At 30.7% G+C, this 26,902-nt stretch overlaps 1 protein-coding gene and 1 pseudogene across 4 annotated transcripts; both read left to right on the top strand.

Annotated features, from left to right (window-relative positions):
- The first annotated feature begins 7,536 nt into the window (after positions 1 to 7,536).
- LOC110662840 (disease resistance protein RUN1-like) lies at positions 7,537 to 9,833 on the top strand (annotated as a pseudogene).
- A 4,362-nt stretch (positions 9,834 to 14,195) lies between these two features.
- On the top strand, positions 14,196 to 21,299 carry LOC131171391 (disease resistance protein RPP5-like). 4 transcript variants are annotated; one of them, XM_058131443.1, is made up of 6 exons: positions 14,196 to 16,307; positions 16,622 to 16,770; positions 19,592 to 19,682; positions 19,762 to 20,338; positions 20,656 to 20,786; positions 20,864 to 21,299. In XM_058131443.1, the coding sequence occupies exon 1, from the start codon at positions 14,358 to 14,360 to the stop codon at positions 16,254 to 16,256; it is 1,899 nt and encodes a 632-aa protein (XP_057987426.1). In that variant the 5' UTR covers positions 14,196 to 14,357; the 3' UTR covers positions 16,257 to 16,307; positions 16,622 to 16,770; positions 19,592 to 19,682; positions 19,762 to 20,338; positions 20,656 to 20,786; positions 20,864 to 21,299. The 4 variants fall into 4 exon arrangements, with proteins under 4 accessions (XP_057987426.1, XP_057987425.1, XP_057987423.1 ...); XM_058131442.1 differs by having other exon boundaries at positions 20,656 to 20,790; XM_058131440.1 differs by lacking the exon at positions 20,656 to 20,786.
- The last annotated feature ends 5,603 nt before the right edge of the window (positions 21,300 to 26,902 follow it).

Genomic DNA, 26,902 nt, shown 5'->3' with positions numbered 1-26,902 from the left:
ACTTTTATTTTTCAAAAGATAAAATTATTTTCTATTTTATAAATTTTAATGAAAATATTAAAGTAAAAAAAATCATATTAATATACTAATAATATAAATTATTAATAGTATTAATTATTTAAATTAGAAGTTCGTGAAATTAGATTTATTTTATAATTATTTTAAGTTAATAGTTGAAATCGCAACATTCATTTTATGGTTAAGTGGAAAGGCACACAGAAAAGTGACAATTCAAACAAGGTTTGAATCCTCGTCCCAACATTAGGAACAGTTTCTTTTAATGAGAAATCGGACCAATCGGATTAAATTCTACTGAATTTATCGATTTATTAGTTAATAAAGCGGTTCATTCCATTTTAGAAATGGATTTATATAAAAATAGATTTGTGAATGAATCAAACTATAATTGCTGATTAAATTAATCCGACTGATTCATCCGATTCGAATTTGAAAACCTTGCTCCTACAAGCATTGTGTTATAGTGAATAATGAAAAAGACAGATTCCTTTAGTCAAAGCTCTAGTGAGAATGTAATTAAGAAATGAAGGACAAATAAAAATAACTTTTGCAAATAAAGCAAAAAATAAATGTTTGAATTTTTTTTTACTTTTATTATTATTATTATTATTATTAAGGTTTTGATTGAATTGAAATTTAAGTTTTAAAATTAGTAGCAATTTATTAAATTAATTTGAATAGTTGTGTATGATAATGGAACAGTGGTGCATATATATATATATATATATATATATATATATATATATATATATATATATATATAATTAATTGAGTTAAAAAGTTCAACCATAAACGAGAAATTACAAAAAGTTATCTTGCAGTTCTACGCAATTGTCGATTTAATTTCTTAATAAAAAAGTACATCGATTTGATATGCCATTAAAAGAAATTACTTAGAAATTATTATGATAAATTATAATTTAGTCTTTTAATAAAAAATAAATTAATATATTAAAATTTAATAGAACAATAAACATGAAAAATATTAAAGTAAAAAAATTCATATTATTATACTAATAACATAAATTATTAGTACTATTAATTATTTAAATTAGAAATTAGTGAAATAAGGTTTATTTTATAATTATTTTAAGTTAATTGTTGAAATCGAAACATTCATGTTGCGATTGAATGGAAGGCACACGGAAAAGTGACAATTCAAACAGGGCTAAAATCCTCGTCGCAGCTTCCGAAGCAATTTCTTTTAAGGAGAAATCAGACCGAATTTATCAGTTCACCAGTTAATCAAGTGGTTCATTCCGGTTTAGAAACAGGTTTATATCAAAAATAGAAAACAGGTTTATATCAAAAATAGATTTATGAGTGAATCAAACCGGTCTAAACTCTGATGATAATTGATTTATATTAAGTGTTTGGTAAAATTTCGTCTAGCTACTATTGCTACTGTATAAAATGACTAATAAAGGGGTGTATATATATATATATATATATATATATATATATATATATATATATATATATATATATATATAATTATTTTATTATTAAAATAAATATATAATTATTAATTTATTATATCATATAATTTATTTTAGAGAGATTTAAAATTTCATCCCTGAATATTGCTATTATTTAAAAGTCAGTCCCTGCATTTTCAAAAACTTATTAAAACATCCTTGTACTTTTCCATTAGTAACAGAATGGTCCTTTCGTCCATTTTCCATCCTCTTTTCTATCTAAAAGGAGAGAGAAATTTTTTAAAATCTCATTTTGCCCTTAATAACGTGCGCCCTTATAACCTCATGAATTAAAAAAAAAAAAACCCTTTCCCCAAATTTTGGAATCCCTAACCCTCTCCCATGTCACTCTCACCTACATGCTCTCTGTCCCACAAGGAGATTTTGTCCTCTTCACAATCAAAAGCTTCATTATTTACCCGAAAACTTTCTGTCACTCGACTATCACATTGTACTCGAGGATAATCTTGCAAAAAAAGGAAGGAGATATTAACTTTGGTACTAATAATTCCTAGGGTGTAGAGTGTGGTCCCTGTGTGTTGGATTGTTGTCGACAAATGTGGGGTAAAGGTAACATATTTTATAGAGATTTATTGATTTTTGTGTGTTTATGTCACTGTGTGTGCCATTTTGTTTTATACATGAATGCTTATGAGGATTTTATACTTGACGATTGTAAAGGTGATGGGTGGTCTGATTATGCCTGTGATAATGAGGTAGATGTTGATGACAGTAAAAAATGAGACTTATGATCCTATGCATAGGAAGAAAAAATACACTAATCCTTTTCAAGGCATGTATGGTGATCCCTTCAAGCATACAGATGGGGAAGATCAGAATTTAGGCTGGTATGACGAAAGTTTCAAGAAGTTGCATAAGTATATATATTACTTGTAGTTGTACAACCTTGGAACTGTAGTGAAGATTCAGCCTACCACTAGAATCAATAAAGATGACCCCTTGGTGTTTCAAAGGATATGGATTTCGTTAGATGCAATAAAAATTGGATTTCAGAATGGGTGTAGGCCATTCATTGGTTTAGATGGGTGTCATTTAAAGGGGCCATATGGAGGTATTTTCTTGTCCATTGTTGTCTTGGATGGTAATAGAGGAGTGTTACCACTTGCTTTTGCTATAATGGAGCTAGAATGCAAAGAAAGCTAGGATTTTTTTCTTAAGAATTTATACTCTTACATTGGGGGAGGCATTAATGAGAAGCTTTTGATTTTTATGTTAGATAGCCAAAAGGTAAATAATCATTTAATTATTACAATTTGTATTCTTTTATCATTTTATGCATATTATAATTTAATAATATAATTTTAGTTTTATTTAGGGTTCGCTTGACGCAGTTAAGAAAATATTGCCCAATGCATATAATAGATTTTGCTATAATCACCTATTCATGAATTTCAAGGAGTTCCCTGGTTTGACGTTGAGAGATGACTTCAAGAATTCAGTAAAGAGCACTCACAGTTATGAGTTTTGGCTTCAGGTGAAGCAATTGAAATGAAAGAGAGAGCAGAAGTCGTATGATTTGTTGCTTAAGATTCCATTGAGCCAATGGAGTAGACATGCATTTTGGCTTGAAACCAAGTGTGACAATTACACCAACAACATGACAGAATCATTCAACGGCTGGATTGGTAAGTTGAGGGGCTTGCCAATTATAAATATCATTGAGTCAATTAGGCAAAAATGCATGGTTAGGCTGCATAAGAGGTTTGATAAGTAGGTGCTTAGGAAGGGCTAGTTGCACCAAAAACAAAGAAGGTTTTAAATAAAATCATTGCAAGTAATAGGTTTGTGAAGTTACTTCCTACTATAAAAGGTGAATACGAGGTTCATGAGCGTCCATGTAAGTTTGTTGCATCTTTAGAAAGGAGAACTTGTGGTTGTGGATGGTGGAATATTAGTGGTCTACCTTGCAAAGATACTGCTAGAGCCATTGGGTTTATAAGGGGCAATATTGAGGAATACTATGATAACTATTATAGTATAGCGTGCTATTTAAGAGTATATGCAGGAGCATTACATCTTGTCCCACAAAAAGACATTGAACTTGATGATGTATATCCACCAATGTTGCCACCACCCTTGAGGAGGCAACCAGGCAGGCCAAGGAAAGTTAGAAGAAGGGATAAAAGTGAGCCACCAGCAAATCAATGGGATCAGAAACTGTCACATGTGCTAGGTGCTTCCAAATAGGCCATAATAGAAGGACTTATCAGTATGCACCAGTTGGGGTCCGTTTGTAAGACTAAAAAGGAAATAAGAAATCAAAGTAAAGTTCTTGTAAAATTCTAAAAATAAACTAAAAAATTAAAGATTATAGTTAATTGAGTTAAAAAGTTAAAATAAAAATCCCAAATTATGGAGAACTTCACAACTACCATAAAAGAGATACAGTGGACACCTCAAATTTATGAATCCACCTTTCATTTCCAGTATCCAATTAAATTGTTTCTATTTTTTTTTTTTTAATTTGATACTACAAATTTGTCCTCATGAAGGAAATTTTAAGTAATTCTTAATTATTTTGTATAAAGATTACCACTACACGGATTCACTTTACAATCCTTTTCTAAGACTCCAAGAAAGAAAGAAAAAGTACTTAAAAAAAATTAAAAAAATTAGAGGAGGAGTGTATAGGTTCCTTTATAAGACTTAAGAAGGAAATAAGAAATTACATTAGGAGTATAGGTCATCCTATAAGACTCCAAGAAATTATAATTGAAGTGTAAATTTTTTTATAAGACTCAATAAAAAAATAAGAAATTGGAGCAACTGTAAAGGTTGCCCTATAAGACTTCAAAGGAATCAATAAATTATTAAGAAATTAGAGTATAAGTGTAAGCCGTCATATAAGAGTTCAAGAATAAACAAAGAAATTAGAATAATAGTGTAAGTTCTTTTATAAGATTCAAGAAAAACTAAGAAAAGACTCAAGAAGAAACTAGAAAAATTAAAGCAGTAGAATAAGTCCTTTTATAAACTTCAAGAAAAAAAAATCAAGAAATTAATGTTGGAGAGGTGACGGGAATTATATCAAATTAATAAAGTAAATTGTGGGTCTAAGGGGTGACCTATTCTTCTCAGTATGCTTCTTTCCGAGTAATTTCATCATCTATATATAGCTATGGGTTTCAAAAGTCTAGAATTTAAAAACTTCATTGGAATTTTCTGTAAACTACAGAGGAATAATGAGGATGACTTGGGGAATCATATAATATAAAGTCCACACACACAGAATTATCATTTTGTCAAGTTCAGTTTACTTTTGCTTCTAAGAGTCTCATGCCATCCATATTTCTTGTCTTTCTTGCTAAATAAATAGCTTCTAATTCATCTTCTGTCACCCCAACAAAATGACCTTTTCTTGTCCGTATTTAAAAGAAGTTAAGGAAAAAAAAAAAAAAAAACCGAAGAAAGTTATGTACATTATTCAAGAATAGGAGAAAAGTCTTGTTTCTTAATTTTTTTTTTCAATAAATTATCATTTATCATTTTATTTATTTTTATATACAACTAACTAATTACAGGCTCCCTCAAATACATAAAAAATTATTAACTTCAATTATTAATTTTTTTAATTGATTTTCATTGAAATTTAAATTAAAAAACTTATAATCTTAAAATAATAATTTTAATACCACTTTGACTGCAATTTCTAATATTGTTAGAATAGTGTTGATTTTGGGTATTTTATAATTATAGCAAAAAAGATGGGTAATTTGGAGGGGTTGCTCCCTTTGCCACAGCGTTCCTCCTTCTCCCTTCCTATAGCTGTAGTTTTTCTCCTTTTCACATAGCTTCATTCCTTCTCTCTTCCCACATGCGTAGTAGCAAAAATGATGATGTTTTTCCTTGCTGCTGGTCCCTCCACTTGCTCTTCCCTTTTTTACGCACTGAAGGTTCACCGACTCTTCCTCAAATTTTGATTTTGTTAACCTGCTCCCTTTCCTTCTTTCACATGAGAGATTACTCAATTTTTCACCTACTTGTCTCATATGAAGATCCATCACCCACAAGAAATCACTTTACAATGCTATTAAAAGACTATAAGAAGGAATCAAGAAATTAGGGTAGGAGTGTAGGTCGTTTTGTAAGATTCTAATTAAGGAGAAACCAAGAAATTAGAGCAAAGTGAACCAAGAAATTAGGAGTATAGGTCCTTAATTTTGTAAGACGTAAGAAAACAAATAAATTAATGGGTCCTTTTGTAAGACTTTAAGAAGAGACCAATAGAGTAGAGTATAAATCTTTTTGTAAGACTTCAAGAAGGAACTAAGAAATTAATATAGACTCTAAGTGCTATACAATTGGCTAAAAAGAAACAAATTGTGGGTTCAAGGAACTATATAATTTCTTTTTTGGCATTATTTTGTGAAGGTTTTTGTGCGTATTTCTTTTATTATTAAGGTTTTAATAGGATTTAAACTTGAAATTTTATAACTTTAAAACCAATTACAATTTTATTAAATTAAAATTGAATGATTTCAATGGTTGCGTGTGATGATGGAAGAAAGGTTCGTACTTAATTAACCATAGATTATAATTACTTGAGTTAAAATTCTTAAAATAAAAATCATAAATTATAGAGGACTCCACAATTGCCACAAAAAAGAGACACAATGGATACCTCAAGTTTATGAATGAACCCACCTTTCCTTTCTAGTATCCAGTTAAATTATTTCTATACTTTTTTTTAATTTGATACTAGAAAAGTTGTCCCATGAAAGAAAATTTTAAAAATTTCTTAATTATTTCATATAAAGATTCACTGTCCACTCGAATTCATTTTGCAATCTTCTAGTAAAACTCTAAGAAGGAACCAATAAATTAGAGCAAGAGTGGGTCTTTTTGTAAGCCTTATGAATGAACAAAGAAATTAGAGTAATAGTGTAAGGTGATTCTATAAGACTTCAAGAAGCAACCAAGAAATTAGAAAATTTGTATAGATCCTTTTGTAATATTCAAGAAGAAACTAAGAAATTAGAGTAAAAGTATAGGTCATCCTATAAGCTCCAAGAAAGAACCAAGAAATTATAACAGGAGTGTAGGTCCTTTTGTAAGACTCAAGAAGAAACATAGAAATTAGAGCAATAGTGCAGTTGATTATGTAAGACTCTAAGAAGGAACCAAGAAATTAGAGTATTAGTGTAGGTCCTTTTGTAAGATTCAAGAAGGAACTAAGAAATTAGAGCAGGAGTGTAGGTTGTTCTATAAGACTCCCAAAAAGAACCAAGAAATTAAAGCAGTATAGGTCCTTGTATAAGACTTAAAAAGTAACCGAGAAATTAAATATGGAATTCATTTATGCTATATTTGGATAGAGAGATTTGACCCTATAAATTTAGATTTGAACTAATCTATTGCATAGACTTATACCCTATGTATTCATGGCAAGTTTAAAAATTAAAGATTTAAAATAACTACCTTTACCATGTTATTTCAAATCCATCACGTTACAATCAAATATATTAGCTCTACATAATTTCATAAATTCTAAGCAATTTCATGAAAATTCTTTTTATTAATCAAATAAAAAATTTTTAAATTTATGAATTTGAAATTCTAAATTTTAAATAAAAAATTTGAAATCCAAATTTCAAATTTAAATCATAGAATTCAAATGGAACTTTTATTTATTTATTTTAAAAAGAATCCCTCTTTTTATAAAGAATTGATTAATTTATATCCTTAATCAAAGCTCTACTCGATAACACAATTTCATATAAAGAGATCCACCGCCCACGCAGGTTCACTTTTGTGACTTCAAGAAGGAACTAAGCAGGAGTGTCGCACATCTGATCAAAAAGAAAGAAACTAATCGTCATATCAAAAAGCAAATTGTGGGTCAAGGGAGTCTTCAAAAGTCTGAAATTAAAAATAATAATAATAATAATAAATTGAAAATTCCTGAAAGCTACATAGGAATAACGAGGATGCTACATAGGAATATAATGAGGATGAAGGACAAGTATTTTTTAATTGTCTAGTTCACAATCGTCATTTCAGCATCCATAGGTTTCAAAAGTCTGGAATTTAAAAAAATTCATAGGAACTTCCTGGAAGCTACAGAGGAATAACAAGGACGTTGCAGGCAATGATATAATATAAACTCTCTCAGACAGATTTATCATTTTGCCAAGTTCATTCTTCTTTTACTTCTAAGAGTCTACTTTCTTTCATATTGCTTGTCTTTCCTGCCAAATAAATGGCTTCTAGTTCATCTTCTTTCATCCCCTCTAAATTGAGCTATGATGTTTTCCTTAGTTTTAGAGGTGTAGATACCCGCCCAAATTTTACTAGTCATCTTTACGCTGCTTTGAATCGAAAAAATATTACAACATTCATAGATGATGCTCTTGACAGAGGAGAAGAGATATCTTTAACCCTCTTGAAAGTGATCGAAGAATCAAAGATTTCAGTCATCATTTTCTCAGAAAACTATGCGTCGTCTCGATGGTGCCTAGATGAACTCCTGAAGATACTAGAGTGCATGAAAGCAATGGGGCGATTGGTTGTACCCATTTTCTATCATGTAAACCCATCTGATGTTAGAAATCAGACTGGAAATTTCGGAGAAGCATTTGCGAAACTTAAAGAACGATTCAAGGAGAGCATAGACAGGGTGGAGAGGTGGAGTAGTGCTTTAAGGGAAGCAGCCAATCTATCTGGATGGGATTCCAATAACTATAGGTAACTCTTTTCAGCTCTGGTTCTGCATAATATATATATATATATATATAAACTAATTGCTCAACCGTTAAACTTTCCAGCCAAGAACTGACCAAAATGATAATAAAAATCTTTACTCAATTTCTGGGAAGAACTAACTTTTTCGATTTATATCTATGCACTTATTATAGAAAAGATATGATTCCTAAGTTTATATGCATCCCCCAATTCTTGGATCTTTCTAATCCCTCACTAGGACAGAAAAATCAGGAAAAATAGAACAAGATCTGTTTGGGGAATGAAATTTATGATGTCAAATCTCACTGATATATAACTCCAATGCTATATATTAAGTTGTTAAAATTATGCTCTTTCTCTGTTCTTTTATTTATTATCACGGACTAGTTACATCGTCTATTCATGTTATTGCTTTAGGCTTGAATCCGAATTGAGTGAAGAAGTCGCTGATCACATTCTGAAGAAATTGTATCCCATCTCGTTTACTGCTTCTACTGGCTTAGTTGGGATTGATTTACACGTTGAAAAAATCAAATCATTGTTAGGGATTGACCCAACAAATGTTCGGGTAATAGGAATTTGGGGAATGGGTGGTATTGGAAAGACCACCATAGCTGAAGTTCTAGTTAGTCAAATGTATAATCAATTTGATCGTATTTGTTTTCTTCGCAATGTTAGGGCAAAATCAGAAAAAATTGGGCTAGTTGATTTAAGAAAAAGCTTTTTTTTTCTGAACTCCTAGGGATTGAAATTACAATAGAAATGCTCCAAGTGCTACCCACTTTTGCCAAGGATTCACTTAAGAGAAAGAAAGTTCTTGCTGTTCTTGATGATGTTGATGATCCTGTACAACTAGAAGCTTTAGCTGTTAATGATGATGATTGTTTTGGGTTGGGAAGTAGAATCATTTTAATAAGCAGAGACAAACAAGTCCTTAGCAGTGCTGAAAAAATATATGAGGTTAAGGGATTGGATTGTAGTGATGCTCTTCAGCTGCTAAGTATGAAAGCCTTCAAACAAAACCATCCTCCGGTGGAATATGTAGAGTTGTCCAAAAGGGTAGAAACTTATTGTAAAGGTGTTCCATTAGCTCTCAAGGTTTTGGGTTCCTATTTGTGCGGAAGGACTTCTAAAGAATGGGAAAGTGCATTGAATAAACTGAAGGTATCTCGTTACTGAAACATTCTGAAAGTCTTAAAAATAAGTTATAATGCTTTAGATAGAACGGAAAAGAGCATATTTCTAGATATTGCATGTTTCTTCAAAGGATATGACAAAAGCTGGGTAGAAGATATATTAGATGATTGGGTGATAATTCGTCTAATGGATAAGTGTCTCATAACTATCGTGGATGACAAGTTAGAGATGCACGATTTGATAGTGGAAATGGGTCAAGATATTGCTCGGCGAAAGGGTAACCGATTATGGATTTCTACGGATATCTATCAAATGTTGACCACAATTGATAATAAGGTAAGTAAGAGAATGAGTTTATATATATATATAGAATTTATTAATGCTATAAAATTTTATGATATTTTCTTGCCTAGACCCACTTCATCAAGCATCCAAGATATAGTATATATGATGGGATCCACCTATCAAATATATGGTCTCACACACACACACATATAAAAGGAATTTATTAATGCTATAAACTTTTATGATATCATTTAAAGGATTTTTTGTGACATCCCTCACCCGTCTACAGTGTAGCCAAGCGATGAGTGCCACATTCGGTGCCGGAGCACCCTATCTTATCTTGTCTTGTCATGTCTATTGTAAATTTTACTGTCATTTAAGTCAAGTAATTTATGTGTAGAATTTTTTTTTTTAATATCTTATTTCTGTGGAAACCTGGACAGATCTCCTCTGTTTTATTAGCATCTGGCGGGTTCCACTATCACCTGTTAACATATTCATAGTCATCTCACATATTTCCATATCATATTTTCTTTTGTCATATCATTCACAACTATTTATGAGATCTCAAAATGAAGTATCATCTATTGCATTCATATGGAAATTCATAGATAATAAATTACAAGTTTTCATTTCAATCTCAAGTTTAATTTCAAGTCCAAAATGAAATACATCATAAACTAGTGATTACATCATGACTAAACATAATGAACCAAAATACCAGTCTATACATGGGCCCTACCAAAATACAAAAGACCGGTGAGGTGACTCTGGACAATGGCAGATCTGGTCAGAGCTCTGTCAATGCACTACTGTGCTGCTGCTGCTGGGATTGATCTCCAGTACCTACGCGATGGAAAACCAACGCATAACGCTTAGTGGTGCATAATTTATAATAACAATAATTTAACATTTGAAATAATATCTGCAACTCATAATTTTTGGGTCTTTTATATTTTTATTACTCTTTGAAAACAATTAACATTATCGGGATCTTTTATGATTACTTATTATATTTTAAGTCTTAATTAATTTTTATCAGTGCCCAAGAAACCTATAACAAATTATAAAAGATGGATGTACGGGTGTATACTGGTTAGACAGCCATATGTCTATCCAGACGTAACCAGTATACGTCTATCAGGCATGAGGCCAGCTGTCGAGCACGAGACCCGCTGTCGGGCACTAGACCCGCTGTCAGGCATATAAAGCCAGAAATAAAGCAGGCACAATTGCCAGTAAGTAGGCATATAGCCTGTAGAATAATCATACCAGACATATATTGTCAGTTTACGATTTTCTCAGTAGGCAGTACTGCTATCTGTGGTCCCTAATTGATATACCAATTTATCCAAACTAAATAAATAAGTCTAGGTATACTATGGGCAATTAAACATTTTTAATTAATTTAGCACTATTCACTATTACTATTTTCTAGTATTATTCATTGGTACCATTAATTTCATATTAATAGGACATTAGTCCCAATTTACATATTCATATCATTTTTAATATTTAATTTTCCTTATGAGTATTTTAATTAACATATATAGCATTTTTTTCATGAAGCTTTCTTTAAGTTCATGTTGATGTGTTATCTTTATCTAGGAATTTGACTAGGTTAGGATGTCTATTTAGTCACACTTCCTTCATAACAATTGCTCCTCTATGTTTAAACTTAAATTTCAGTTTTTGAATCACTAAATTTGGGGTTATAGAACTCAATTTATGGTCAAAAGACCAAAGGAACAGTATTTTAGACAAATTTATGAGTTGGCAGTTTTAGTGACTCAAATTGTGCTAACAATTTGATTTGGTTAAAGGTAAAACTGGGTTAAGTGGTCTTCATGAAAAGTGTAGCCCTATGTCTAAGCTTTTCATTCATGAAATTTTAGGTCATTTGGACCAGTATAGAGAGAGTTATGACCAAATGAACACGTACTGTTCATTTGGTCATTTTCTGGGTTGGCAGTTTTAGTGACCCAACTTGTGCTAACAATTTGAATTGGTTAAAGGCAAAATTGGGTCAAGTGGTCTTCATGAAAAGTGTAGCCCTATGTCTAATATTTCCATTGATGAAATTTTAGGTCATTTGGACCAGTATAGAGAGAGTTATGACCAAATGAACACGTACTGTTCATTTGGTCATTTTCTGGATTGGCAGTGTTTGGTCATCTGGGTTTGGGCAGAGAATTGGTTATGATTTTGACAGAATTTGAGCAGGATTTCTTCTTGAAAAATGAAGGTTTGGATGTCCCAAAACACCTCCAATTAGCCTCATACCAATTGGAGTCACACATTGTCAGTTAGGGTTCAACAAACACACTGGACTCATTGAGTCCCAACCTGCAGAAAATTTGACACTCCCAAAATTCAATCTCCTCCTTCTCCAAACTCCAAATAAGCATACATGTCACTTCTATTATCATCAATCTCAACACAATTAGGTCAAATTCAAAAATGTCACAAAATCCCCACTTTCAAGTGTACAACCCTAATTTCAAACATCAAATTCACATATATAACCATGAAATCAATTCCCACATATAATACCTTGTTAATTAACTTCCCTAACTAAACTAAAACCAACAAAATCCATCATTTTCATGGTTCCTCTAGGCTGCCGAATTCAAGGGTTTCTTTCCCAAATTTTTCTTTTTAATTTCATGTAAATCTTCACTTGATTTAGCATGATTTTCATGCTTAAAGAAGAGATTAAAAGTTTTGAGCACTAACCTTTTTGGGTGTCTTGCTAAACTTCAATTTTTTTGCTTCTTTTTGGTATCTATAGCTTTGTTAGGGTGTAGGGAGTATTTTTTGTAAATGGAGCTATGAGTTTTTGTGTGTGGAAGCTTGGAAAATCAAGCTTGAAAGCTTGACAAAAATGGTGGAGAGGGAGCACAAGGGTGGACGGCAAGAGAGAGGGAAAGTGGGGAAGAAGATGGAGAGAAAAGTAGGTAGGTTTTGTTCTTGTGCTTTATATATTTATGTGTACTTAATTTGTTCTAAATTTTCATAAACCTTTTTCTTTTCTTTTCTTTTCTTTTCCTTTCTTTTCTTTTCTTTTCTTTTGGTAGGTTTTGTTCTTGTGCTTTATATATTTATGTGTACTTAATTTGTACTAAATTTTCATAAACCTTTTTCTTTTCTTTTCTTTTCTTTTCTTTTCCCTAATTCAAATTCATAATTTTTAATTTGTATTAATTATTTTATTCTCTAAATTTCTATTTTGACATTTAGGTCAAAATCCACCTTTGGGGGTGAAATGACTAAAATGCCTTTCATAATGCATATCGGTTTATTTTTATTATTTTATTTTCTCAAAATTTTTCCTATAATTTCTTAACATTTATTTCATCAATTTATGCCTCCTCACTATAGTTTAAGCGTAGTTTCAGATATTTTGACTGTCTGAACAGACATTGGTTGTCGGAACAGTAAAATGTACGGACTACCTATGGTGAGGGCGTTACATTTTTTTTGCTTAAACCCAGTTCATCATGCATTCAAGATATAGTGTATATGATAGGAACTTCCTATCAAATATATGATTCCACATATTTTTGTTTTGGATTAATGGTAAACCATGTTTAGGTAAGAATTTCCTTCATTTAAAAAAAATTATTGATTATTGATATATAAAATTCCTGTGCCTTTGCATTGTTGATTGTTAGGCAAAGAAAGCAGTTGAAGGCCTATTTTTGGACATATCTAAAGTTGGAAGGGTGTATTTGAATGATGCAGTCTTCTCACGAATGCACAACTTGAGATTGTTGAAATTTTATAGGTCTTTTTCTCATTTAAAGAAGGAAGGTACTGGCTTCATATTTAAGTCAAATTGTCTGAAAAGTCTTCCCAACAAGTTGAGTTTACTTGATTGGGAAGAATACCCTTTCAAGTCCTTGCCATTAAATTTTTCCATGGAAAACCTTGTCCGCCTCCGCATGCGAAATAGCAAAGTTGAAAAGCTCTGGAATGGATTTAAGGTAAGCTTTACATGTTTTTATTTTTTTTCTCTTTTATAATTTCATCAATTAAAAATTTTACTGTTAAGCTCTTAGACTAAAACCAAAAACTATTTTAGAGTTCACCAATCTAAAAATTTCAAGATTTTTTAATTAATTCTTTTTATCATTTTGTAAATAACTTAATGAATGTATTGAATAGAAAATCTTAGGATTCTTTAAAAAAATTTTAACATTAAATTTAAAAGGAAATTTTTTAATTAACATTAATTTTTTAAAAAATTAGATCAAACTGAACTTTTAAATTAATATATATAACTTTTTTTTTATATTTAGAGAAATTTTCAAGAAAAAATTCATTTACAAATATGAAAATGTTTTCAAACATTAAATTAACGTATTGTTGCCACCTCTATAGTCTAAAAAATATAATAAAAATAAATAATTTCATTGCATTTTTGTAAATTGATTATTTATTTCTTATAATTAATGTAAATATTTGTAGCTAAAAAATTAAATTAGTTAAAATATAACTAGGCTTTTTATTTACTTAATTAAAATTTTAATTTTAACTAAAGATAAATTTTACTTCGAAAATGCAGAACAAAATAATGAAAAATATGAGAAACGGATAGGAATGAATGATATAATATTCTTATGTCATTATGAATGATATAAAAATTATAAGCTGTCCCTCCTTGCATGCCACTGAGTGTCTATATATAGGCTTTGCGAGTATTTATAGTTAAAAAATATTTCGTTTATTTGTGTTATGCAGTGTTTGCTAAAGTTAAAATCACTTGATCTTTCTTACTCAAAGCACCTGAAAATACTCCCTGATTTTGCTATGACGACAAGCCTGGAAAAGATAAATTTAAATGGCTGTGAAAGTTTGATTGAGATTCCCTCATCCATTCAGTGCCTGAAAGGACTCAATTCCCTTGATCTATCTCGTTGCAAAAAGTTGAGAAGTCTTCCACAAATTCCGAGAGGCATAAATAATTTATGTCTAGATAATTCTGGAGTGGAAGAATGGTCTCCGTCGTCTGAACAATTTCTTGACAATCTTCAAGTCTTAAATATTGCCAATTGCAAAAACCTTAGAAGTCTTCCCAGAATTATACATTGCAATGCTTTTAGAACGGTTGATATCAGTTCCTGCCCGAATCTCATCATGTTTCCTCATATTATAGAAAATTCAGAAGTATTGCCCTCATCAAATGGTTGTCATGTTGACTTAGATTTGAGCGAATGTAAAATGGTCAACAGTCTCCCAAATAGCATTTGCGAATTGAAAAGCCTTGAGAGTCTAAATCTCTATGGCTGTTCAAATCTTAGGAAATTGTCTCCTTTATATGGTTTGTGCTCTTTAAAATGGTTATATCTAGATGGCACTGCACTTGTAGAAATTCCTCCTGACATTGTTTCTTTGTCATCATTAGAAGCATTGCTTCTAAATGATACTCCAATAGAAGAATTGCCGTCATCAATTGGTTTTCGCTCTTCACTTACTGTGTTGAATTTGGGGGGATGTGAAAGGCTAAAGAGTCTACCAAACAGCATTTTTGAATTGAAATGCCTTTCGAGCTTAGATCTCAGTGGCTGTTCAAATCTTGAGAAATTGCCTCCTTTATATGGTTTATGCTCTTTACAAAAGCTATTTCTAAATGGCACTGCACTTGTAGAAATTCCCCCTGACACTGCCTTTTTGTCATCATTAAGACGACTGAGTTTAAAGAACTGCAATAGACTCCAAACTGCAGTATCAACTTCATATATTGCACCAATAAAATATCGTGAAGAATGCAAGATCTATCGTTATGAATTGAATTTTTGCAATTGCGTAAATTTGGACCAAAATGCACATGGCACTATTATGGCAGATGCTCTCCGGAGAACTAAAGAATTAGCCATTGCTACAAGTCTACAGTTTCAAGAAAGGGGTAGAGCATATGGTCATTATTTTTTTGTTAGTTTACCCGGAAGCAAAATTCCTGAGTGGTTGAACTGTGAAGGCCCAGGAAATTCAACAGCAACTTTGTTCCCTCCTGGTTGCTTCAATAATATGTTCCTGGGTTTTGCTTTTTGTGTTATTCTAGAATTCAAGGCTCCTGTTCATGTGCATTTTTTAGACTTCACATGTCAAAGCAATTTCAAAAGCAATAATGGCTACACAGAGGCCAATTTTAGATTTGTAAACTGGTTTTCGGAAACTACTTTTGAATCAGATCATGTGTTCTTTTGGTACGATGGCGAGGACACTTCCTCTTTAGATTGGCTCAAACAAAATTGTTACATTGAGATCGAGGCATCATTCAAATTCAAAGCCACAGACGAAAAGGTGAAAGTGAAAAGGTGTGGGTTCCACTTATTATACACCAATGATGAGCTAAACAATTGCAATCCTTACATATGTGGAGAAACCAATCCAGATTTTCTGGAGCAATTCAAAGAAACAACAAATGCCAACAATAAGAGAAGCAGGGAAGACTTCTACTCCAGTAATATCAATGGCAACCAGGAGGTGGAAACACACACTAAAAGATTGAGGCAAAAGCCCTCTATGGAAGATTACTTTTCAAATGCTCAGGATGGGATTAATTACGACGCTACTATGGTTCCTTCAAGTTCTTCATGTGAGTTTGTTTCCAAATTCTACAAATTTCTTTGAAATCCATCCCTACTAATTGTGAAGAACTAGGGTTTGCGGCTCTCTTTCCCTGTAAGTCACCTCTATTTTTGTATTTTTACATTCTGTTGATATTTTGACATATGACAATGTTTTGGCCTTCATTCTAATCTAATTAAAATGCTATTAATGATGATTTGAAATTTGAATGATTTCATTCTATTTTTCCAGTTTAATTATTTTTTCAGTTTTAATTAAAATTTAAAAAAATTTCCGGTACTTTGATTTCGTTCGATTATTAAATTAAAAAACACCTCCCAATAGACGGCAGACATTCCTCCATCTTCGCATAAGTCTCCAATTCGCATTCTCTCTGATCTTGGCTCTTTTGCCCCTATCACCACCAGCAAGCTGCGTCGACGTCTTCCAAATCTGAGCATCAACTTTCTGATCTGTCGAGTCTCATTTGTTTTGGGCATCAACTTTCTGATCTGGCCACTTCAGTAGCGTCTTCCGGACTCACTCCACGCCAAACCCGGCCTTCTCCATCTCGCCAGTACGTTTCCAGAGTCGTTTCCGATACCAACCCTTCTCTATCTCTTGTGATTTTGTTATTTTTGGATGATATTGGTAATTTATTTTGATCTGTAGTGTTCGATTTTCTTTGAAATCTAAAGATTTATGTTTGATTTGTTTCGATTCTTGTGCTTATTAATATTGGATTTGTTTTGTTTTGAAATTTAATTTGTAAAAATCTGCTTCTCAAAAGAAATTTGAATCACTAGTTGCAGAAACTTAGGCATTTGAATCTGTTTCTGTTATTTAAAATCTGCAAAATATATTATGCTGAACATTCGCTATGTTGTATATGATTGAACCCACATGTCAATGTCACTTTCTTCTGTTGGTGCAGCCTCCACCTTTTGTTTGACTTTTTTCTATTTTTGTTGCATCACCGCTTTGAGAGAAAATTACATAATCTCTTTGCAGGCAATTTGTCTACAATTATAAATTTTTTAAAATTTGTAGCTGGCACCAATAACACCTCAGTTATTGTCCAACTGTCCATAGTCATAATATTACGCATTTAGAAGAAAGGAGTTTTATACACATAGTAGATTCCTTGACTCTGCTCTTCCTTGCTCCTCCTATGCGCATGCAGTATTTAAATTTGTGTACATGCCTGTGCTGTGATGTTTCTTTCTATGTTTGTCCATGTTATTGTTTATCATATAGATCTCTTCTTACCATTAGAGAATGTTAGTGTATGTTTATTATGCTTTACCCTCTTCCGTGGAAAATTTTTGTTGGCTGAAAATGGAGGGGAAAAATAAACTCACAAACCCATTTTGGCACTTGTTAAGGTTGTTACCTCCTCAAGTAAGTTTCAACATAGTGCTTTGTGATTTTTCTCTTGGTGGTTATGCTAGTTGAGCTCATAGTACCATCAAAATTTTCTAACACTCTTTCTGAGATTAAGTTGGTAAGTGGGGAAAGATTGAATTGCCAAGTGGAAGCAGCTCCTGGGTTTGTGTCACCTTAGAAACAAAAATCTAGTCCTTTGCTTTGTACACTAGTTAAAGAAAAAACAAGTAAAAAATCTTGGGTTTGTATTTTTTTTTTCCCTTTGATAAAGATTCCAATCCCTCTGCTAGCTATTTAATTATAAACCTTCCTTTAGGCAGCCGTTAAATGATTTTATATAGCACTTCTTTCATCAAAACCAACTTTGAAGGGAGTGTGTGCCTTCTTTTAAGATCTTTGCTTTATTTAGGGCAAGGATACACAAAAAAGAAAGAAAAAAAAATTTTCATATTGCATTTTCTTTTAACTTCTCTTTGATTTTTATTGGACTCTTTGAGGACCTATCTCTGATTATTATATTTTAGTGCTCTTGGCCAAATCCATTTGAATCATACCCTCTAGCCATGATTTTTCATTTGGTGCATTAATTCAATGGGATTATGAATTACTCTGTTTATGAAGCTAAAATCATCAACTTCTTGATTAGTAAACCAATTTATTTGATTGCTAAATCTGTATTCTATTTGTCCTAATTGCAAAGTGATTTATTTCAGAATTTGTTGAATAATTGACATATGGGCTGGAGAAAGCTGGTTTTAACATAAGGATGGATGACAAATTTTAATAAATAATTCAGTTGTGTAAATTCCTGCTGTTAGTTGCAAAACCGTGCAATCATTCGCCAAATCTCAGGTTCTGCTTTTGCTGATCACTAATGCTCACCATCATTGTTGTCCCATTGTTTGTTTGTTTTTTTGTTTTTTCTTTCCTTTTGGCTTGATTGAAGTCCTTAAGATAATTTCAATATCACTGCTCCTTATATTCCTAAAAATAATTTATAGACATTAAAACTCATTGACAAATAATCTTCACATTGATATGGATGCTATGGAGTTCACGGAATGGTATAGGAGAATAAAGATTTTTTATTTTTTTCAAATGGATTTGGATGGTATGGAGTTCATAATAAATAGTGTCCAGATTAATTCAATTATATTAGTGTTTATGATAAATAATATTTTTTTTCTAATCATCCTACAATGCTAGTGTAGCTTAATTAAGATACTTTTAGTCTAAGAATTCCGATCATCCATATGCAGTATCTATTTTAATGAATATAGAGACAATTATTCCATTTCAAATCCAATTTAGCTCTAAAAAGAAATTTAATTAAGATGTATATGTTGTTAAATTTTTGGGGAAATTACAATTTAGTAACATGTTTTTTGTGCTTTTTCAATTCAAGGATTGAAGAAAATTTCATGATAAATCGATTATTGAATTATCGCATCATTAACAAATCGAGGGAAAAGGGCTAACGCCATTAATTGCGCTTATGGGTATGGATACAATTGTTTGAATGAATTTTGAACAAAAATTATTATGAAATATTAATTTGCATATTCATATCTAGAGATCTACGTACAGAAGCTCTGCTTTCTAGTGTATCCCACACACCTGTAACTGAATTAGTTTCTTCACCTCCTATCAAAGTGACATAAAGAAATAATTTTGCCTCTGATAAAATTTTGATCTTCTAATTTATCGACATCATTAGCATAGAAGACTCTGTAATTTATGAAAATGCTCTGCAATTTATGATGAACTCTAGCTTCCACCATTCTAAAATCCTTTTTATTCACATTCATATTCAATTTCTTGCATGGATCATGAAATATTTGTATGTATATTCAACTTTTTTTAGCTAAAGTTTCATCTCTAACATGATTTCCTTTCTTGATGGAGTGTGCTTAGTTAATGTTTTCGGGAAAAAAATTGTACTGCTGATTCTTTAGCACATTGAAACTTGTGGTATTGAAATTAAGGCTCTTATGTGAAATTGCATTCTGTAGCTCATGGTGCTCAATTCTAGTCTGATCCTCCAAATGAGATATTGAGTTTCCTCACAGCAGATGCAGTGGCAGTGACTTTGTGTTAACTCAGGTTGCGAGCCTATTCGTGTGACTGTAATTGAGTTTCCTTACCGAAGATGCACGCTAATTTGGTCTCTTTGGAAAAACAGGAACGAAGTGCTTTGGAATGTTAATCAGATTACAAGCTCTGCTTCCTCCTTCCTGCATCAGTAGTTAGCTGCCAAAGTTAGTGACCATCCAGCCCATTTTGACTACTCTTCAACAGTTTCTGTGGCTGATTTGTTGAAATGGCCCAAGCCTGCTTCGAGATTCTTGAAATGCAATACAGAAGCTTCTCCCCGTCCGGATCATAACAAAATTGAGCGGGTTGGGTTCTTTGTGATTAGAGAGGACAGCTGATTAAGACTTGCTAAATTGAGCTTCTTGGTCCACATGATCCGAAAATCGCTGAAGCTCTCCCTCTCCAAGAAGCTCTTAGCATGATTGATGAAAGAGGCATGCATATCACCTAATTTATTAACTTATTCAACCTTGATTGAATGCTGATGTTGTTCCTTATACTGATCTTATAGATGCCCTGTGCAAGAATGGATTAGTGAAATCTGCTGTAACTTTATTTGATGAGATGACTAAGTAGGGAATCAAGCCTAATGTTGTCACTTACAAGGGAACTCAAGAAAATTACAGTGGCAAGCAGGAAATTTTGTCCATCTTAAATGCTTGCAGGTGCGTAAAATGCAACAATTGTTGTTTTCTATAATAAGATCACTGCCATGTTGTGAATGTTTAAAAATGAGAACATGCTATAACTACACTGTAATTTTGGTGCATTTGCATATGAGGGAAATTTATATCTGTTGCAAATTTTTATCATATATAAAAAATAAAACCTGCAAACTGATAATAATAGTTGCAATGTGGATGAAGCAAATATTATATGTGCTTCTGTAATTTTAATCTTATTTTAAGTTCAGAATTAGCGGGGTTAATATTGATGTATTGTTTTTCGCTCATTGAGGGAAGTATTTACTTTTTATTTTTAGTTTCATTATTGTTCCTTGATGATGCATGAGGCTCGTGGTCAATGCTCAATCAGGTCAAGAATTGAGATTATCAGATTTTTGAAGCGCTAATATATTTCTTGCCTGTCACCTTTCTGCCTGCTTGGTATCATGTAGGTGGTTTTAGATACATCAAAGATATTTAACATCGAATGTGGATATGTTTTGATTTGTGCCTTTCTGGATGCAGTCGCTGAGATTCCTTTGAAGATGCTTCGATTTTATTGGAGGAGCTTTGATTATTTGATAATCAGGCGTATGGTGTAGCACACGTACTTACAATGGCTTTCGCAATGTAATTTTAGATTCTGATTCTTTGCTGTTGGTACAAGCTCTCCACTCCAATCAGCCTGATCTCTCTTATTTTGATTCTTTTGTCACTGATTGTAAATTTTCTTCTTAATTAATTCTACTCTATTTCTTTTACTTGTAAATCAGTGAACACTGTTGTCCATTGCTCAACACATACAATTTAGTTTTTAGTCAAATCTCCGGGAGTGGGTTCCTGCACTGTTGTCCAATGCTTAATACATAATTTAGTTTTTAGTTTAATCTTCAGAAGTGAGGTCCTGTCACTCATGATTTCTTACAATGATTTATCTTAATGCAATTTCCTTTTGTTTATATATATATGCTACAATTGCCACAAATTAATGAGCATCTCAAGTTTGTGAATTCACATGTCCTACTCAGTTAAAGTATTTCAATTTTTTCTTTTTAGTTTCATTCGTCTACCTTGCAAGGGAATTCATTCGTCTACTTTGCGAAGGAAAACTTGATAATTTCTAATTATCTATTTGTGTCAGTATTCCGCATTTGCATATTATTCTCATTGAAACTTGCTGGAAGCAACAGTAAATAATCACAACATAAAAGTTCTTTAGCCCTTTCACATATTTACCTTTTCTCGTTGGTATTTAAAACAAGGCAGAAAAAAAAAATCCGAAGAAGATACAAGGCCTAGGTTAGTGTAGTTAATTGCATTGATAACGCAATCTCATGTGAAGATTCATCACCTATTTGGATTCATTTTACAATTCTACTCTTAAGACTCTTAAGAAGTAACTAAGAAATTAAAGCAAGAGTACAAATCCTTTTGTAAGACTTTAAGAAGAAACAAAAAAATTAGAGTGTGAATGCAGGTCTTTTTTTAAAACTTCAATAAGGAACCAAGAAATTACAACATGAGTATAGGTCCTTTTTGTAGGACTCTAAGAGGGAACGAAAAAAAATATTATGGATAATAAAAAAAAAATTAGAGCAAAAGTATAGATCCATTTGTAAGATTCTAAAAAGGAACTAAGAAATTAGATGATGAGTGTAGTTTCTTTTGTAAGCTTTCAAGAAGGAACTAAGAAATTAGAAGGGATTCTAGATCCTTTTGTAAGAAACCAAGAAAAAACCATGAAATTAGAGAGGAATATAGAACCTTTTGTAAGACTCCAAGAAGTAAATAAAAAATTAGAGCAGGAGTTTAGGTCCTTTTGTAGGATAGGAGCTTAGGTCCTTTTGTAACACTCTAAGAAGGAACCAAAAAATCATATTACTTTCATGTAAAATATATCATTTGTTCATAATATATTTTTTATGATTTATTTTTTAAAAAAGATATATTTTTTTTTTTTGTAATTCTCTTTTTATTTGCATGAATATATGTAAATATATTATCTAATGTGCCATATTGCCATTTATTCCCCTTCCTTTACACTTTAATATATATTAACTTTTTAAGGCTTCGTTTTGAATAAATAATTTATAAGAACAGAATTTAATTGAATTTTCACATAATCATATTTGGTTTTTACTTTTTTTAAAAAGATTTTGCATAATTTATTGTGTAAAAGATAATAAAATGGAAAAATAATTATTATTATTTTATGTTAATATAGTATAGTTTAATATAATATATATAACCTGCATTGCTTGTTGTCTATACTTATTTGTATGTATTCATTATTTAATTTTTTTATATGCAATTTAGGAAAAAATTACATATTAATTAATTAATAAATAAATATTGAAACAAATAGAAAATTTTCTTCAGGGAAAATATGATAATACAACAAAATTAAGAAAAATAAAGTAAAGATTTAAATTAAAAAAAAACTATATAGACAAAAAAAAAAACACTTCATTATATTCTAGTAATATATAATTAAGTAACAATTTGTATTATTATTTATCAATAATATCTTTTATTTTTGTTTTTCAAAATATCTGTCTTATTAGTACAATACTTTTTCTTCCAATTTTTTTATTATTGCATAAATTCTCCTATTCATAATTTCATATTTGTTATTAATTTTTACATATAATTTTGTATATATTAATTAAAAAATTTAATAAATTGAAATTTTATAATAGAAAAGTATATATCATAAATGCGTTGATAAAAAATTTAAGTTATATAATTTAAAAATATATTGTACAATAATTTTTTTCTTTAATACAACTTTTAATATTTATATAAACTTATTTAAATATATAAAATTTTGAAGTAAATGAGCATTTAAATATGATTTATGATAATATAAAAATAAATTTATTTTATATTAAGTGGTTAATTTTCGAAATAAAGTCTAAATGATTTTTATGAATGATATTTTAATTTTTATAAATTTATAAAGTAATATTTTACACACAAATATATATATATATATATATATATATATATATATATATATATATATATATATTCCTTTTTTTAAATTAAAGAGTCTTTTTATTAATTCAATTAGTAAATCATTTTTAGTGTTTAGTAAATATTATTTTCATTTAGAAAATATCTCATAAAGATATGTAATAATATTAAACTTATAAAATTAATATTTTATAATGGGTTGAGTTGGGCGTAGTGGTGGCCACGGTCCGGTTTGGAACCGGAATCAAACCGAAACCAAACTGATCAAACCCGGACCAAAACCGGTCAAAACCAAAACCGTTATTAAACCGAACCTAAATCGTTCCTCCATTGTTTGGTTCAGATTCAAGATATTATAAAATCGTTGAACCGTCAGTTTGATTCGAATTAAAATCATCAGTTTGATTCGAATTAAAACTGTATGTTTGAAATCGAATCGAACCGGTGGTTTGATTAAAACGTGCACAATACACACTGCAGTATTGCAGCCCAGCCGCCCACCTACTCCTGTGCAGGCCCAGCACTCCATAGCAGCCTATCCCTGCAGCCTGCAAATGTCCATTCAAATGTCATTTCTTTTTTTTTTTTAATTTATAATCATTTATTAAATTTCAAAATCAATTGTTTTTATTTTTTTAATCTCAAACGGTAAAAATATTTACTGTTACAGTTTTTTTTTTAATTGTAAAATTACCCTTTAGTCCCTAATAACAGTAAAAAAAGTAGTTACTTTTTGGGGATAATTTTAGAAATAAAAAATTTATAAAAACTCTATAAATACCTCAATTCATTCACTTAATTCATTCACACAACTCTTAAATTCTCTCCAATCTCTCAAATCTCTTAAATTCTCTACACAATTATTCTCAAATCTCTCTTGAATTCTCAATATTCTCTAAATTTTTACACTTTATTTTTTTTTACACAAAAATTTCTTATATCCCATTATTTTATTCAATAACTCTATTATTATTTTTTTATTCTATCATTAAAATTTAATATTTTCTTTATTACTCTATTTTTTTATATACTCATAAAAATTTCCACTTTTTTTGTTTGCAAATTTCTATTTTTTTTTTTTGTTATCTTCTACACTTCTTTTTTCAAATTTCTAGTACTTTCTATTTTTTCTTATCTCTACACTATTTTTTTTTTCAAATTTTATCATAGTATCATACATTTTTTTTTTTTTTTGAGAAAATGTCAAGTAGTGGATTTGAAAGTTCATCAAGTAACAAGGGGAAAAATAAGGTTGGTGAATCAACATACCCAAATCCAAATGAGCTTACTGCAGTTTATTTAGACAACATAATGGAGCAAATTGGGGATGATGATAATGATGTTGAAGTTCAAGAGTTATTCCACCACACTCAAGAAAGCCAAAATCAACAAGTTGAGAAAGAAGAAGCAAAAAAAGTACTCACGTTCGATATTTTCAAAGTCCACTTTACAAAAAAATGAAGATCTGAAAATACATTTGATATAATTTGCAATTACTGTGGCCAAGTCTACAAGTTCAAAATGGGAGGTGGATATGGCACATTCAAGAGGCATTTGGAGCAAAAGCATCCGACCAAAATTGGGTATGATAAGTCTCAAACTCAAATATCTGGGTACACAAATTCTAAATCTCAATCTTTATTTCAATATTCTGATCAAAAAAATAAAGAGGAATTAGGAAAAATGATTTGTGTTGAGCATTTATCATTTAATTTTGGTGAAAAACTTGGTTTTATTTATTATTGTTAAAATGCTTTAAATCCTAATACAAAACGTATTCCTAGAAATACTTTGAAACGGAATTTTTTTCTTTATTTAAAAAAGGAAAAAAAGAATTATAAGAAATTTTTTTAAATATGAGTGCACAAGTTTCTATTTGGAGTGATCATTAGCAAATGCATTCATATATGGGCATAACATGTCATTGGATTAGTGATGATTGGATCATGCAAAAAAGAATAATTTTTTCAATTGGTTTTGATAATGCTGCTGCAAATTCTGCTTCAATTAATGACCTTAAAAAATTTGCCAACCTAATTTTGGGGGAAAATTTTTTCATATTAGGTGTGCATGTCATGTATTAAATTTGTGTGTGCAAGAAAGTTTAAGAACCCTAGATGAATTTATTTCTCCCATCAAAAAAGCAATTTCATTTTTATGGGGACATCCCCAAATTATGAAAGAATAGGCTAAATTTTGTAAAATAAATAATAAAAGACCAAAAAGATTTCCAAGAGATGTTCCCACTCGTTGGAATTCAACATATGAATTACTAAACGAGTCATTTGGATATAGAGATTTATTGTGCACATTTATTAGCAATAATGTGCCACAAGTTCAACTATATCCACAAAATTGGGATATTTGTACAAAACTTTTGGATATTTTAAAAGTTTTTAATGATGCTACATATACATTGAGTGGTGTTTATTATCCTACATCTCATTTATTTATGATTGAATGTCTTAATATTATTTGTGCATTGCAAGACCATGAAAATGATGCTAATTTAAAAGATTGCATTTCTAACATGAAAAAAAATGGTTGAATTATTTCAAAAATATTCCTCCACTTTATCTTGTTGCTTGTGTTTTTGATCCTAGATGTAAATTAGATGGTTTAAATGATTATTTGTCTCTTTATTATTCATGTTTAAATCTTGATGATGAGATTGATTTTGATGTTCATGCAATAATTGTTGAAATTAGAAAATTAATTTTTGATTTATATAGTGAATTTTGTTCTTCTAGTCAACAATTAGTTTCTCAATCTCAGCCTTCTAGTCAAGTTCAGAATGAGCCAACCTCTAGAATAAGCATGGGTGATCGTGCCTTATTACAAAGGCAAAAAAGGTCTAGAGGATCCCTTGGTAATAATTCTGAATTTGATATTTATTTAACCACTATTTTTTAGTTTGGTGATAGTAGTGCAGGTGAAGAATTTCCAGTACTTGATTGGTGGCATCGACATACAAATACTTTTCCCACCCTTGCACTAATTGCTAAACAAATTTTAGCAGCACCAGTCTCCACAGTTGCAGTTGAACAAGCTTTTAGTGCAGGGGGTAGTATATTAGATAAGACACGATCTAATATGGTTCCTGAATCATTAGAAGCTCAAACATGTTTAGATGATTGGATTAAGGCAGCCTTAAGGCAACAAGAGATCACACGTGAAGAAAATGAAGATTTATATGACATAGGAACCGATGGAACAACAACGGAATCGAGCGATTGTGGAAGTGATTATGGTAAGGGGTTTATCTAACTCTAAATAGAAGGCAAGAGAACTACGTGGGCTTTGATTCCTCTAAACCCGAAGAGGATACGTAGGCAACTCAATTTCTACAAAATTAAGTTCAAGCCCTTCTTCCTTTTTTTTTTAACTAAAATTAATTTAATCTCTTTTCATTTCTATAATTTTTTTAAATTAACTCTACACATTTCTTATTAATTTTTATTACAAATACAAATAATATCATTTTCTTCTTTTCTTTTTTTTTTTGAAATATTTATTTTACCAAATTTTTTCTCCCATTTTTGATCAAACCATCCTAAACCATCCCCCAAACCGCCCTAAACCGCCTCT

This window comes from Hevea brasiliensis, chromosome 12, assembly GCF_030052815.1.
Source record: "Hevea brasiliensis isolate MT/VB/25A 57/8 chromosome 12, ASM3005281v1, whole genome shotgun sequence".
In the NCBI taxonomy this organism is placed as follows: Eukaryota; Viridiplantae; Streptophyta; class Magnoliopsida; order Malpighiales; family Euphorbiaceae; genus Hevea; species Hevea brasiliensis.
The sequence above is the reverse complement of the archived record's forward strand: the minus strand, read 5'-3'. Positions and strand labels throughout refer to the sequence as shown.

Excerpts from the sequence above, each read along its gene's own strand:
- LOC131171391 (XM_058131441.1), top strand. The coding sequence starts at position 14,358 with ATGCAGTGTTTGCTAAAGTTAAAATCACTTGATCTTTCTTACTCAAAG.